This window comes from Lissotriton helveticus, chromosome 1_1 (genome assembly GCF_964261635.1).
Source record: "Lissotriton helveticus chromosome 1_1, aLisHel1.1, whole genome shotgun sequence".
In the NCBI taxonomy this organism is placed as follows: Eukaryota; Metazoa; Chordata; class Amphibia; order Caudata; family Salamandridae; genus Lissotriton; species Lissotriton helveticus.
The window spans coordinates 567,730,501-567,745,096 of record NC_136057.1 but is presented as its reverse complement, the minus strand read 5'-3'; the positions used below and the strand labels follow the sequence as shown (position 1 = coordinate 567,745,096).

At 45.3% G+C, this 14,596-nt stretch overlaps 1 protein-coding gene across 3 annotated transcripts in view; it reads right to left on the bottom strand.

Annotated features, from left to right (window-relative positions):
* The window catches only part of PDE3A (phosphodiesterase 3A), a 1,456,379-nt gene that overhangs the window by 172,350 nt on the left and 1,269,433 nt on the right, over positions 1-14,596 (bottom strand). For all 3 annotated transcript variants that reach the window (XM_078674052.1, XM_078674054.1, XM_078674053.1), the window contains one exon: positions 11,884-11,997. In XM_078674052.1, coding sequence (XP_078530178.1) covers positions 11,884-11,997 — 114 coding nt within the window. The remainder of the gene's footprint in view (positions 1-11,883; positions 11,998-14,596) is intronic.

Here is a 14,596-nt window from a genome sequence, read left to right as displayed (position 1 = left end):
CCACAGTCTCCCAGCCCCTAACTTCACTACCCTTACTCACTAAAGAAACTTAGAAAATAGTGATGGGTCAAGTCAAATCAGGCTCACCGGCAGACCCATGCCCTCCGAGGATCTACAAACAAGCCTGGCCAGGACTGGAGGATGACATACTTTCGCTCCTAAACAGCTCACTCACATCCGGACAGGTCCCTTCCAACCTTAAGGAAGCCCGATTGATTCCTCTCTTTAAAAAGGCAGGGGCTGATACCAAGATCTTGAAAAACTACAGGCCCATTTCACAACTCCCTTTTTTAGCCAAAATAATGGAGCAGCATGTGCTGCCCAGCCTCTCTCATCATCTTGAGAACAATTCCTTGTTGGAACCCAACCAGGCCGGATTCAGGGCCCACAATAGCACGGAATTGTTCATGCTTTCCGTGCTAGACGACCTGCGACTTAAAGCAGATAAAAAAGATCCTTGTGCCCTGGTGCTGCTTGACCTCTCCGCGGCATTTGATACAGTCAATCATGACCTACTACTGTCGCGGATGTGGGACTTCGGTATCCAGGGCACGGCCCATGCCTGGCTGACCTCGTTCCTCGGTGAACGGGTTCAGAGAGTACAGCTGGATGACCTGGTATCAGAGGCAGCAAGGATCACATGTGGAGTCCCACAGGGCTCGGCCCTGTCACCTTTGATGTTTAATGCATATCTGCAACCCCTTATCTCATCACTAAATCAGACGGACTGCAGTATATACAATTACGCTGATGACACTCAGATCATCATTCAAATTGGTAACACTCCAACAGCAGATCAGAAATTGCAAAACATCTTAAAATTTACCGTCAATTGGATGACGGCAAATTCATTAAAGATTAATCCTGATAAGACTGAGGTGCTTGCAATTACGACAACATCTAGCCCTTGGAGTGACCTCTTATGGCCCAGTGAATTAGGAAACCCCCCAGTACCTGCAGAAACAGTTAAAAGCCTAGGCATAATTTTAGATGCCAACCTCACTATGTCAGCCCAGGTCTCAGCTGTAGTGGGCACTTGTGTGGGCCTAATGAGACAACTGCGTAAATTGTCCCCCATCCTGACGGCGGACACTCTCAGGAGAGCAGTATCAGCATTAATCCTGGCACGGCTGGACTACGGCAATGTTCTGTATGTCGGTACTCCACAAAAGCTGATGAACAGGCTCCAGATTGTCATGAACGACGCGGCCAGACTCATTTTTAATAAACCAAGAAGGACCCATGCCACCCCCCTTCTTCGCAAACTTCACTGGTTGCCAATGAAACAGCGGGCCAAGTTCAAGGGCCTATGCATTACGCATAAAGCCTTATACGGGCAAGCCCCTAAATACATTAAGGAACGTCTTGTCCGGTATGCCCCTAGCAGGAATTTACGATCAGTAGAGGCTGCACTGTTGGTCTGCCCACGGTTCAAACTGTCCTCTCTAGGAGGGTGCACTTTCTCCTACACAATTCCCAGTGCATGGAACAAACTGCCAGAGAACCTGCACAAAGAAACAAGTCTGTTGCCCTTTAGGAAAAAGCTAAAAACCGTGCTGTTTCAGGAGGCATGGGGTACCATCTAGCTTGCTCCCATAACAACTCTGTGTCCACTCTCCGCTAAGCGCTTAGAGACCCCTGGGTGATAAGGCGCTCTACAAATCCAAAATACAAATACAAATACAAATACACCATGCAACCCACCACCAAGAAAGAACACTATCTGGTGTCACCACGCCTCCGAGAACGACGCAAAGAATTTTGGAATCATTCTTTCGTACAACTATTGCACCAGCACAATCTTGCCGCAAATGCCACGAACTGTTGGATCTGTGGGTTGCTACCTCATGCCACTGAACATTCCATTCCTTTCATCCCTTCACCCTTTTCTGTTCATGGATCTAGCCTCGCCTGGTTAATGCTCCTGCAAGAGAGCTACAAAGACAATGCCACATCCGGCAATAAAACAATTTTACAATGTGTTCTGGCAGAACAAAACGGGAAGAACATCCGCTGCCTTCTGCCCTCTGACTTGAAAAGAAACCTCTCCAATGAACATTCCCGCCAAAGAACGAGTTGAAAGGCAAGTGTACAACAACCCAGCCAGACCTACCTTTTCCTATCTAAAGAAACGAACTACCGCAACTCTAACAGTGGCCCTATCTGTGGTGAACGTCTCAGGCCTTGTCTGCATCGAAGGCCATGGGACTAAGATCGTGGGTCACAGCTCTTGCCAAATAACGAAGACTCTGAACACTGCCGACCCCCCTTCGTATGTTGCATCACCCAACATGTACTTCATCTGTGGTACCAAAGCCTACACCTGACTCCCAAAAGGCTGGGGGGGCACGTGCTACATCGCTTCTGTTCTGCCTCCAAACTACACAGCACCTGCAGACCATCACAGAGAAAGGCGTTCCAAAGACACAGAACAAGCAGACTCCGCCATATCACAGTTCCTCGATGCGGCAAAAGGACTCGTTCCGCTATGGGGTCCGATGGCGAACAGCCGAGCCATCCGGCACCTAACTCAAGCAGTTGAAACAGCCTTGAACGTCACTGCTGGCATCCTCACCAACAACACAGCTGAGCTTCATGCGGTCCGCCTGGTGGCTTTACAGAACCGCATTGTTCTAGATGTGGTACTAGCGGACCGTGGAGGAGCATGCCGCATCATCGGAGCCAGTTGCTGTACTTAAGTCCCTGACAACTCACCCTCTGTTTTCAAGGCAATTGAACACCTCCACCAGCTGGCGTCAGAAATCCATCAGGAGTCAGAGACTTGGACACTTGGAAGCTGGTTTTAGGGCATTTTGAAAGAATGGGGATGGAAAATAATGATGATCCTCTTGGTTCCAATATTAATATTATGTGGTTGTTGTTTGGGGATGCATTGTATACCACCTTTGTGTTCTATTTGCCTGAATTCCTTGCACCCTAAGACTATGGACACTGAGCTCTCGAAGATGAAAGTAATAAACGATAGAGAGATACAGGACATTATGGACATTGAGATAGACTAGCAAGCTGGCTGGACTATGTTCAAAGGGAGGACTGTAGAAAATAAAACGACTAATATGAACATTGCCGACGCCATCTTGCTTAGCGAAGGCCTTTATGTGCGCGTAAGCAGCAACCATTTTAGACATCGCGGCCATTTCATACTCTGCTGGTCACCTGTGAGTCACCTGTGAGTCACCCCGATCTCGCTATCACCCCCCCTGCGCTCTGACTAAACCTGAACACATGTACCAGGGTCGTAAAACCTTGTCAACATGACAATGCCCCGGAGTCACTTCCCACACCCAACCTGCTCATCCTTTCATCCTCCACGCACAGGCAAGCCCCCTTTTATAACCTCCTTCCCTGTACCTGGCCACTCAATCTGGTCCCAGGCACTAATCGACCCCTCTGGACATAGTTTATTACCCACATACGACAGAACTTGCTTCACCAACAAAGGGGCCGGAATTTAATCAGTGACACAACCCCTTAGATCTGACCGATCCCACATGTTTTAGAGCCTGTCGGAATGTCCAGCTGCGAGATAGTGATCATCTGTTAGATCTGGGTGGAGGGAAGATTGCTGCTGGGTTTGTGTGGGAACTAGCTTGAGGCGGGGATTCCAAGGATGTTTGACCATGTAATAAACTGACGAAAAAGCATATAAAAGGCCATGCCACAGAGATGCAGTTAGAGCACCTCCTAACGATAGCCCCGGTGTCTGATGTGATGTGTTCTCATCTAGAGAGGCTTAAACCTGTTCTTCGCCTTCCAATTTCCCAGCGCCTGCCTCGTTATTTTGATTGCTAATCTTAAAGTGAATTAGAGGTGGTTTGCACCAAGCGGCATCGACAGTCTTAGGAGTCTCGCTGCTTTTCATCATTACCTCCGTCCTTCTTCAAAGAACTGAAGGATTTCGTCACCCCCATCTGGACAAAGATTTTCAATGCGTCTCTTTCACAAGGTACGTTACCGGATTGCCTAAAAGCTGTTGAGGTAACACCTATCCTAAAAAAGTCTACAGCAGATAGTACGGACCTTAACAACTTCCGCCCTATCTCTAACATCCCCACCCTAGCCAAACTCCTAGAAAAATGCGTCCAATCTCAACTCTGTGCACACATTGAGAATTTCTATCTCCTGGACTAACCCCAATCTGGCTTCGGCAGTGGGCACTGCACAGAATCAGCTCTCACTCACAAAATGAATCCTGCCTCCTTATCCTCCTTGACCTTTCCTCATGGTTTGACACTGTTAATCACGATAACCTCCTATCCATTTTGAAGCACAGGATGGGCCTTTCTGGTTCGGTGCTGCAATGGGTCTCATCCTTCCTCCACCACAGATCCCAAAGAGTAAAGGTGAACCACTCACTCTCCCAGCCATCACTAGTATCCATGGGGGTCCCCTAAGGGTCCGCCCTATCCCCCATACTCTTCAATTTGTTCTTGGAACCATTAGCTAATGCACTAAATTCCACGGACATTCTCTTCCATATGTATGCTGGATGATACGCAACTCTATCTGAAAATCTCCTCCCCGAATAACCTCATATCACTCAACTCTACCCTAATAAATACTCAAAATTGGTTAACTGAGAACCACCTCTTGCTCAACACCTCCAAAACCTAATTCCTTCTCATTTCTCCCCCGAATCACATCCCCAAGATAAACCTTTGGATGAACCACCTCCCTGCCTTAAACTGCTCCCCCCTCATTGGTGACTCAGCCAAATCTCTCGGCCTCACCCTAGACAAGCATCTGAACATGAAAACTCTTATCAGCAATATGTGTAAGGGAGCTAATCACCTAATGAGGATACTCAGGAATCTCAAACCTTTCCTCCCACAAGCTGACTTCAAGTAAGTGGTCCAAGTGCTTGTTTTCCAGAGGCTAGACTATGGCTGTGCTACGCTCTGTGGCCTCCCCAAATATACATTGGCCCCACTAAGGGCTTAAGTTAATGCGGCGGCCAGATTGGTCACGGGTAACAAAAGAAACAAGCACATCTCCCCAGTCTTAAAATCCCTAAATTGGTTGCCCTATGAAGTAAGAATGTAACTAAAGATTGTCTGTCTGTCTCACAAAGCTCTCCATTTCAAAACCCCCTTCTGAAACCTCAGATCTTTCGCAAAAAGAGAACGTGTCACCCAGCTTTCTCCGGATCTGCCCCAAAGATCTGGAACTCTCTCCCACCGGAAATATGCAGAATCTCCTCAAAGGTTGCCTTCAAATTGGAAGTAAAAAGATTCCTCATGAACAAGTTCCTACCCTAACAGCGTCTCGGAGCGTCTGCTCTAATGTTTTGGACTTACACCCTAAGTCCTGCATTTGGTGTTATTCTGCTTTACTAGTCTCGTGCTCCCCTCCCAGTTCACTATGTTCCAGTTATTATCGTACCTATTATTGTCCCTTTTGATTTTAACCTTTTGTTTGATATGCATATGTGATTTGTTTGGGTTGGTATTCATTCTGATAATTGTACTGCAACTATTACCTTCTTCTCCCCCAAATTGTAAAGCACTCTGATATCCTTCGGGATCATGTTTGCTCTATATAAAACTTTATAAATAAATAAATCGAACACCCATTTATCTTCAGGGAATTCTTCAGACAATGTAGGTCTTGGGTGTTTTTTCATGTCAATCTTTCTTTCGTCTATGTTTTTTCTCACATTCGACCAGCCCCACATGTGCATGCCTCTCTGAAGTTGACATTGACACTGCAGTTATCATTGTCACTTTCACTTGAAACCGACACTGAGGAACTCTTTGCCATGATTATGATGGCGATCAGCATCGTTTGGTGTCTTTGCCTCAGTTGGTTTGACCGCTTGGCCTTGGCCATTTTGTCTTCACGCTGTGACACAACCTCGTTTCCCTTTGCTTTGCAAACCATCGCAACATGGTTTGCTTTTGCACAGCATTTGAAATTCTGTCCAATGGCTGGACATCTACCATGGAAATCCACATCTAAAGCACATTTTCTTTTTCTGTGGAGACATCGCTTTGCATCCCTCAGCTTTAGGCTCTGCTTTTGATGTTTATGATTGACACACTCTGGTAACCTCTGGCCTCCATGTCAGCCGCATGTCTATTAGCACTCTCTTCAGCTTGAGCAGCAGTGAGGACTTGCTCTGAGCTCAGAGTTTCCTTCTGCATTTGTTGTCGAAAGGAATGTGACAGCCATTCATCTATAACTCTGAGGCATGTAGCTCCCTCATCATTGAAATAATTGAACTTTGTGCTTTATGAGGAGATCCAGTCTCAATAAATTCATTTTCATAATCTACATTTGGCACTTGACTGACCTTGACATTCAATACTGCTTTGAGGATATATTTTGTCACTTCATGATCTTGTGATATCTTATTTACAGCCTCTTTTACACCTTTACCCGCCATGTTCTTCAGATACTTGATAATCTTTGTTGTCATCTTTTTCATTCATCTATGAAATTTTCAAAGGTCTCTAACTAGGCTGTCCATCTATTGCCAATATTGGGTTTTTGGCAGTATGAAATGATGAAGGCAGTTTTAATAAAGCTGCAGAGGTATAACTATTGGTGAACAGCAGTGGTCTCTCTAATGTTTCTTGGTGAACTTGCTCATGCAAACCATCACTACAGCCTTGTGAAGTGCTGGCTTCAGGGTCAACCTTCACAGTTGGAGGAGCTTTGGCCTCACCCTTGCTCTCCATTGGAGCACTTTATTTTGATGGAGATCTGTGGAGTTGTTCTGAGCACCCACTCTGCAGCTTTTGGTGGAGGGCTGCTTTGTTTATGGACAGCTCCGCATGCACAATCTCAGCCCCTTCTCTCTGGGGCCACTCCACAGTTGGCTGTGGTAAGATAGCTATCTTTAGTTGTTTCTGTATGTAGACAAGTCTGTTCATATTCAAATAATTTGATAAGCCGATGACTTTATGAAACTAAATTGGCTTTGTGCTTAAAGGTCTCTTCGCAACCACCTGGTTAATCTCTGCTTCATAGCTCACCAGATTACGGCTTAACTTGCACTTGATTGTCACTCTCCACCTTTAGCATTTCACTCCTCATGACATATAGCATTATTTATGCAAAAGAAACAATTGATGGGCGGAATGCTGGACAATGCAAACACCAGTCACAAAGATCTGGGTTTAATCCATCATTCTTTTGCTCACCACACCACCCCAGTTGGGGGCCAGACATATGCAAATCAGTCTTGACCCTGTTCATTATGGGAACAGTCAAGCCTGAAATGCCAAGCCAGGTCCTCCCTGGACCGGAAACAAGCATCCTGGGACCGGTTTCAGGGCATCACCCTTCATCAGCCAGGCTAGCTTGAATCCTGTGGTGTAGTGAGCACGGGACCCTTATCTTTCTACCTGTGTTTGTATTCGTGTGTAACATGCACCCGTCACTTTCTCTTGTAACACACTGTTTTCTACCTCTTACATTTGTTTATTTTCGATAACTGCACAAGTGCCACCATGGCCTACGTAATGTTTGTTCTTGTGCTTGAGGGCCCTCCATATATTGCAGTATTATACCTCTGTTTACTTTGTATGCTTTTGTAACCTGCACACGTCACTTTTTCCTCCTGTAATGCACCGTTTGCTACCTCTTATATTTTGAGGGTTCACGATTGTCACTTTTGTAATGCACCGTTTGCTACCTCTTGTATTTTGTTGGCTCACGATTGTCATTATTGCTTCATTCAATGTAACGTTTGCTTTTGTTTTTTTCACTTGTAATGTTCTCATGTATCAGTTCTGTTCCTATTGTGAAGCGCTCTGACACCATCGGGTAAAGTCAGCGCTCTATAAAAATGCACAAATAAATAAAATAAAATAAATAAACCCTTCCCACTTAGGGCGACATATGCAAAAGAAACAATTGATGGGTGGAATGCTGACAATGCAAACATTCATTGCCAGTCACAAGGATCTGGGTTTGATCCATCGTTCTTTTGCTCACCACACCACCCCAGTTTGGACCCAGCCATATGCAAATCCGGCTGGAATGGCAAGGTGTTCAAAAAAACGAAGGATTTAGGCCCAGATCTCTGTAGTGGGCTGAATGTATGACATTGTTCTGCATTCTGTCCATCAATTATTCTTTTTGCATTTGTCACCCGAGTGGGATGGGTATGTCCAGACGTGGGCCCCGTGCTCTCCACGCCACTGGAGCCGGCTGTCCTGCCTGATGAGGGCTGAAGGCCCGAGATCAGTCCTGGGATGCTTGTTTACAGTCCAGGCAGGACCTGGCTTGGCATTTTGGGCTAGACTGTTCCCATTGGGAGCAGGGTCAAGACTGATTTGCATATGGCTGGATCCAAACTAGAATTGCACGGTGAGCAAAAAAACAATGGATTTAGGCCCAGATCTCTGTACTAGGGTGAATGCATGATATTGTTCTGCATTCTGTGCAATTGTTCTTTTTGCATTTGTCACCCGAGTGGGATTGGTATGCCCAGACGTGGGTCTTGTGCTACCCATGCCACTGGAGTCAGGCTGTCCTGGCTGATGAGGGCTGAAGGCCCCAGGCCGGTCCTGGGATGCTTGTTTCCAGTCCAGAGAGAACTTGGCCTGGCAGTTCGGGCTGGACTGTTGCCATTTGGTGCAGGGTCAAGACTGATTTGCACATGACTGGGTCCAAACTGGAATGGCATGGTGAGCAAGAAAACAATAGATTGAGGCCCTGAGCTCTGTATTGGGGTAAATGTATGACATTGTTCTGCATTCTGTCCATCAATTCTTCTTTTTGCATTTGTCACCCCGAGTGGGATGGGTATGCCAAGAAGTGGGTCCCGTGCTTTCCATGCCACTGGAGTCGGGCTGTCCTGGCTGATGAGGGCTGAAGGCCAGAGACTGGTCCTGGGATGCCTGTTTCCAGTACAGGGAGGACCTGGCCTGGCACTTCAGGCTGGACTGTTCCCATTGGGCGCAGGGTCAAGACTGATTTGCATATGGCTGGGTCCAAACTGGAATGGCATGGTGAGCAAAAAGCGATGGATTTAGTACCAGATCTCTGTACTGGGGTGAATGTATGACATTGCTCTACATTCTGTCTATCAATTGTTCTTTTTGCATTTGTCAACCCGAGTGGGACGGGTATGCCCAGACGTGGGTCCCGTGCTTTCCATGCCACTGGAGTCGGGCTGTCCTGGCTGATGAGGGCTGAAGGCCCGAAACCGGTCCTAAGATGCTTGTTTCCATTTGTCACCCCGAGTGGGATGGGTATGCCAAGAAGTGGGTCCCGTGCTTTCCATGCCACTGGAGTCGGGCTGTCCTGGCTGATGAGGGCTGAAGGCCCGAGACTGGTCCTGGGATGCCTGTTTCCAGTCCAGGGAGGACCTGGCCTGGCAGTTCGGGCTGGATTGTTCCCATTGGGTGCAGGGTCAAGACAGACATGTATATGGCTGGGTCCAAACTGGAATGGCATGGTGAGCAAAAAAATGATGGATTTAGGCCCAGATCTCTGTACTGGGGTGAATGTATGACATTGTTCTGCATTCTGTCCATCAATTATTTTTTTTGCACATAGCATTAATATGCGTAGTAAATCTTTATCCTTTGTTTGGGGTCTTTTCATTTAATTCTCTGCCACCGATGTGTAGATTTTTAATGATGCTTTGTTTGTCCACAAAAGCTTTACACAGGCTGGCATTGTGCTGACGCTGCACAGGTGCCAGCAGTGATTATGCACTTCGACTGCAGCACATGTGGCACGCACGAGCAGTTTGCTGGGCCATGGCAAACTCTCTGGGAGAGTGCTGTGAATGTATTGGTTACTAATCCCATCCTCATCGCCAGTTGTAGCGCCCTACCCAGCACTGGGTACTCACCAATGTCTACGCCACACACGGAAGTAGTTATAAATGTCTTTCTTCTTAAGCGTGTAAGCATGAACTCAACGTCCTAAACCTGCATTCACTGCATTTCCCTCCAACGCTGAAGTCGCAGGTCTACAGAGTCCATCAGGAACCAAAGAAGTTCCATCAATCTGTATTTACACAACACTACAGAAGTTTCAGACACTATATGAAGCTGAGCCCTGCAAGGTGCAGACCTGCTAACTCACAGGGTGTCACCGAGTGTCACACGATTTCGACTCCGTTCACATGGTCACCAAGTGAGGAGCTAAAATCACACGGTGGCAGAAAAAAACAAGATGAAACCACTGCACAGAGTGGTTCCACTTGTTTTCAGAGGCTGGAAGCAGCCAATGTCCATTAAAGGGTGTGAGATCAACCCAGGGCATCGGCGACCGCCTCTGTGACCTTTGTTGTTTTTTGTGGAGACAGTGGAGAGGGGTTGGTGAATGGTTTTGTTTGGGAGCCTGGGGATTAGTGGAGGGCAGTAAAGTTAGTGAAGTAGTATGAGGCCCCACCCTATGTTTCACATGGTGATATTTCTTTATAAGCTGGCAGGAATTAATGTGATAGGAGTGAATGGAACTATGATCCCTGTAGAAAGAGGTAAAGAAATCAGGCGAGAGGAATGACTCCACGTTCAGCCCAGCTCACAACGGGAAGACTCGGGCTGAAGGTTTGGTGACATGGTGAATGTGGACCTGCGTCCACAAAAAGTCAATGGAATCCCAGTCGCGCAACAACCCTCCTAAAAGCTGGCACAAGAGGCCTGGACCAGGTCCGGCTCTAGGTCGGTGCAATCGGTGCCACCGCACCAGGCGCTGACTTGGGGTGGAAACTCCATGTTCATAATTTTAAAAGCACCTGATGCTGCGTGTACATTGTCCCAGCAATTTTCAGGCATCAATAAAAACGAAAACTCTGGTGATTAATGTTCTTCCTGGAGAGAGACCGGAGCTTTGTCTAGTGAAAGTTTGACTCATCATAGTGCAGAGGGATATTATGCCTGCTGCAAAGAACGTGTCCCATTCACATCACAAAGTGCATATAATATAACTAGGTCAATGGGTTACCGCTTTTGTCAGAGATCCTTTTGCTACTTGCAGTTTATAAGTTAAAATCCTAATATAGACTGGTGAGCTATTAACTGCAGTCAAAGAGCTGCATGCAAACTGCAAGGTAAATATTAGACCTATATATTTATTTCCCAGTCTTTCATTGTCCTAGTATTGCAAAAGAGGTTGATTCGGGTCGAAATCAATTCGTATTATTAAAGAAAACCCCTAAAAATGGTGTTACATTTTAAAGTCAGAATTTTTGCTTCTCCAGTCCAAGGACTCTTAAACTAAACTGCCTACCAGTATGGATGACATGTTAGTCCTACTCCTTGTAGGCCTCTGTCTTAAGTAACATTTCCTATATACTGGTTTAAATACTGATGAGTGATTGTCTCTGTGCAATGTGTGTGTGATGTAAAGTGTATTGATACCTTGAACTGGTATGAGTGGCGCCATACAACTAAATGAATCTAAGAGACAGTGGCTATGTAGACTTGAGGGTCAAATGGTGGTAGTGAGGGAATCCGATGCAGAGGTGGTCATTGGGGGGCGCCAACAATCATTGTTGCACAGGGCGCCACCAGTGCTAAAGCCGGCTTTGGCCTGGACTGACACTGCATCAGACCTATAGGGATATTCCCATCGCCGCATCGAATGTCGGCCAGTCAAGGCTCATCAATAAGTAATCAGCACAGACAAAACTCCCCTCGGAGTCAAAGTAAACGAATGTAGGTTCTGTAACATAGAAAACACGGTCACAAATTCAGATTAGTGTATGCACACTCTCTTCACAGTGATCAATTAATATGAAAAATAGCTGAGGATTATAAACTAATAAACGCACAGGTCTGGGAAATGAACTGGGGAGGGTAGTTTCCTGAATTGAGCTTGATGGTAGAGAATCATTCCAAAACGGTAACTTTCTATATATCACGTTCTGGTGCAAAATGTACAAAAATAATTTACCTGAATCACTTGCTGATCCGTGGTCGTTATTCATAGTTGGGAGTCCAGGTATAGCTTGAGTGCTAAGATACCATACTGCGTGAAGAACATCAGTGGCGTGAATTCTGTTGTGATCTGTAACAGAATGTTGAATGAAAAGCTGAATGGTTTTATTCCTATAACGGATATTTTGCTCCATCTAGTGGCCAAATGATATATATACACTTACCTCGATAGTAAGATTTATTTTTACCTGCACGCTAAACTCATTTTAAGAACTTTATAAAAAGTCAATGCTTTAAAACACGAATGAAGGCTAAATAATGATAATTTCCGATTAAAATACCTTTTCTGCTCAAAGTGGAATTGTAACATAAATTGTTTTAAAATGCATCACGGTTTTGCCTTTGTATTTTGTTAATAATAGACATACCAGCGTCCTAATAAAGCAATGCAGTGGCTGAAGAAGACCCTTTCCTACAGAAACTGCAAGACTATGAACGCCCTTTTTTTTCTTTTTTACATTTTCCGGCTTGTCTGGTACTCGGGAGTTGGGTGTGCCTAGTGGGCTTCACCCGTCACACGTTTTACTTAGTGAAGTTTACCTGGTGAAGTTTTCAGTAAGTCAAACTCTTCCGGCGGGCAAGATGCAGTTGTCAGCAACCAGTCCCTTACATTTGAGATACTTCGAGGTCGGGTTCCTGCTGACGAATTGAGTTTTGGCACCAAAAAAAGTTGGTCCCCGGCTGGGATTAGTTACCCGGTCTGAACTTCTAACTGGATTGAGTTACTCTTTGGGCTACATGTGGTAGGGCACCTTCACTACGATGTCCATTTGAAGCCTTTCTTGTCTGAGCAGGAGGAACATAGACATCTTGTCCCATAAAGTTACACCTTTCCTGGGTAGCCTTGAATGACCACTTATCCTAGTCCTCTGAAGGTAGCTACAATGGTTCAGTACCACTTTTCTTCAGGTGTTGAAAAAACTTCCTCTGATTTCTCCTGCAGATCCTAGACTACCAGGGAAGCTCACAGGGAAAGGTCTTTCAAAATAAAGGTCCTAGTACGCTCCAGGCAATCAACTCCTAATTGGTGAGCTGTATCTTCCAAACAGGGGTGCCCTTCTTCAGCCTATTCCGCTCCTCCAGCAGTCGAGGAGGCCAGCCAACTGATCTTTGAAGAGTACCTCCCATCCCCAGGATCAAGTGGAGAGCAGGATACTCCTCAGTCCTCTTAACAAGTAGAACTAGACATAACGTATTCATCTGAGATCTTCATTAGGTGCAGTTGTGCTCTGACGAGTGGTGGTGGATTATAGCCTTACAGCCCCCTGCCAAGGTCTATACCGGTTGTTAAAAACCCTGACACTGAGTTATACGATTGAACTGCAGGCAAGATTGTATCCCCTGGGTGTAATGTGATTCCTTGGCATCTGGAAAGGTCCTGAGGATGGTGGTCGTACTACCTTTTATATGCCACCAAAACGCGCGTCGACCTAAACTATTCATATACTGTTGAACACATCCATCTTACATGGTCGTAGAGACCCTGCGATCTATTGTTTCCCCTTTATCCAGATATATTTGTTTGTGAATGTTGTATGAGTCCGTTTGAGTTTGGATGGCTTTGTTTTGAGTATGTATGAATATTATAATTTTGTATGTGTACATGTTCTCATTCGGGGGTTATTTGCCTAAAATTGTACTGTATTTCCTCTTGAATTTCATGTAGGAATGTTGTTTACTTGTATGTATATTTATATAAAAATAGTTTTATAAAAAAGGAGAAAAAAGCAATGAAATTTTTGATACATATACCTTTAATGTTAAAAAAAGAAGTTAAATAAACAACACTGATTAAATAATGTTATCTTATTTGTCTTGTTGAAGACACTACATTGTTGTAAAGCCCATGCTGAATTTAGTTCTACTTTGATGAAAGAAGTATAGGTTGTGAGGGAGTTCTTTATTGTATGTTTAATGGAGCTTTCAACATTCCAGTGTTCTACTATAGCTTTATATGAATCTAATGCAGGCCCAAGAAGATAACCTGCCATCATACATGCACGCTAGACAGGGCAATTCTTCTAGATGCGATACATCAGGCAAGAAATGCGCTGCATTAATGGGCAAACTTTCACTGTTCATCTTAAATGGAAGAAGCCCACAGGATAGCCCGACAGCCTTCACAAGAGTAACAGTTAACCCCTTCGACGCTCATGACGAGCTCAGCTCGTCATGAGTTACGCCTCTCGCACGCTCATGACGAGCTGAGCTCGTCATGAACCGCGGGTTTTCGCAAAAGTCAGCGCACAGTGGGAAAACGCGTAGCGCGCATGGTGTTAAATCAAGAGTAACTATTGACTTCACACTCGTGGATCCCGACCTATTTCCTCTTATTTCAAATTTCCAAATAAAGGAAAGAGCAGATAGTGATCATTATCCTCAATCTTTCAGATTAAACATCAAGCAAGAAAGAACACAGCCAGCAAGTGCCCTCACACTAGCAACCCAATCATATAATCTAAAACGGCTAATATGGAATAAAAACAACATAGACGCAATTATGGAGTCATGTTTTGAGCTATTGTCTCCCTATGAGACAAAATCCTTAGGGACAGAATCCTGGGAGACTTTTGTCAAAAGATTAAACACAATATTTTCAAACAAATCTAAAAGCAATACATTGTTCACTCCAACCGGGGCAGCTTGGTACACACACACCTTAAGGACAA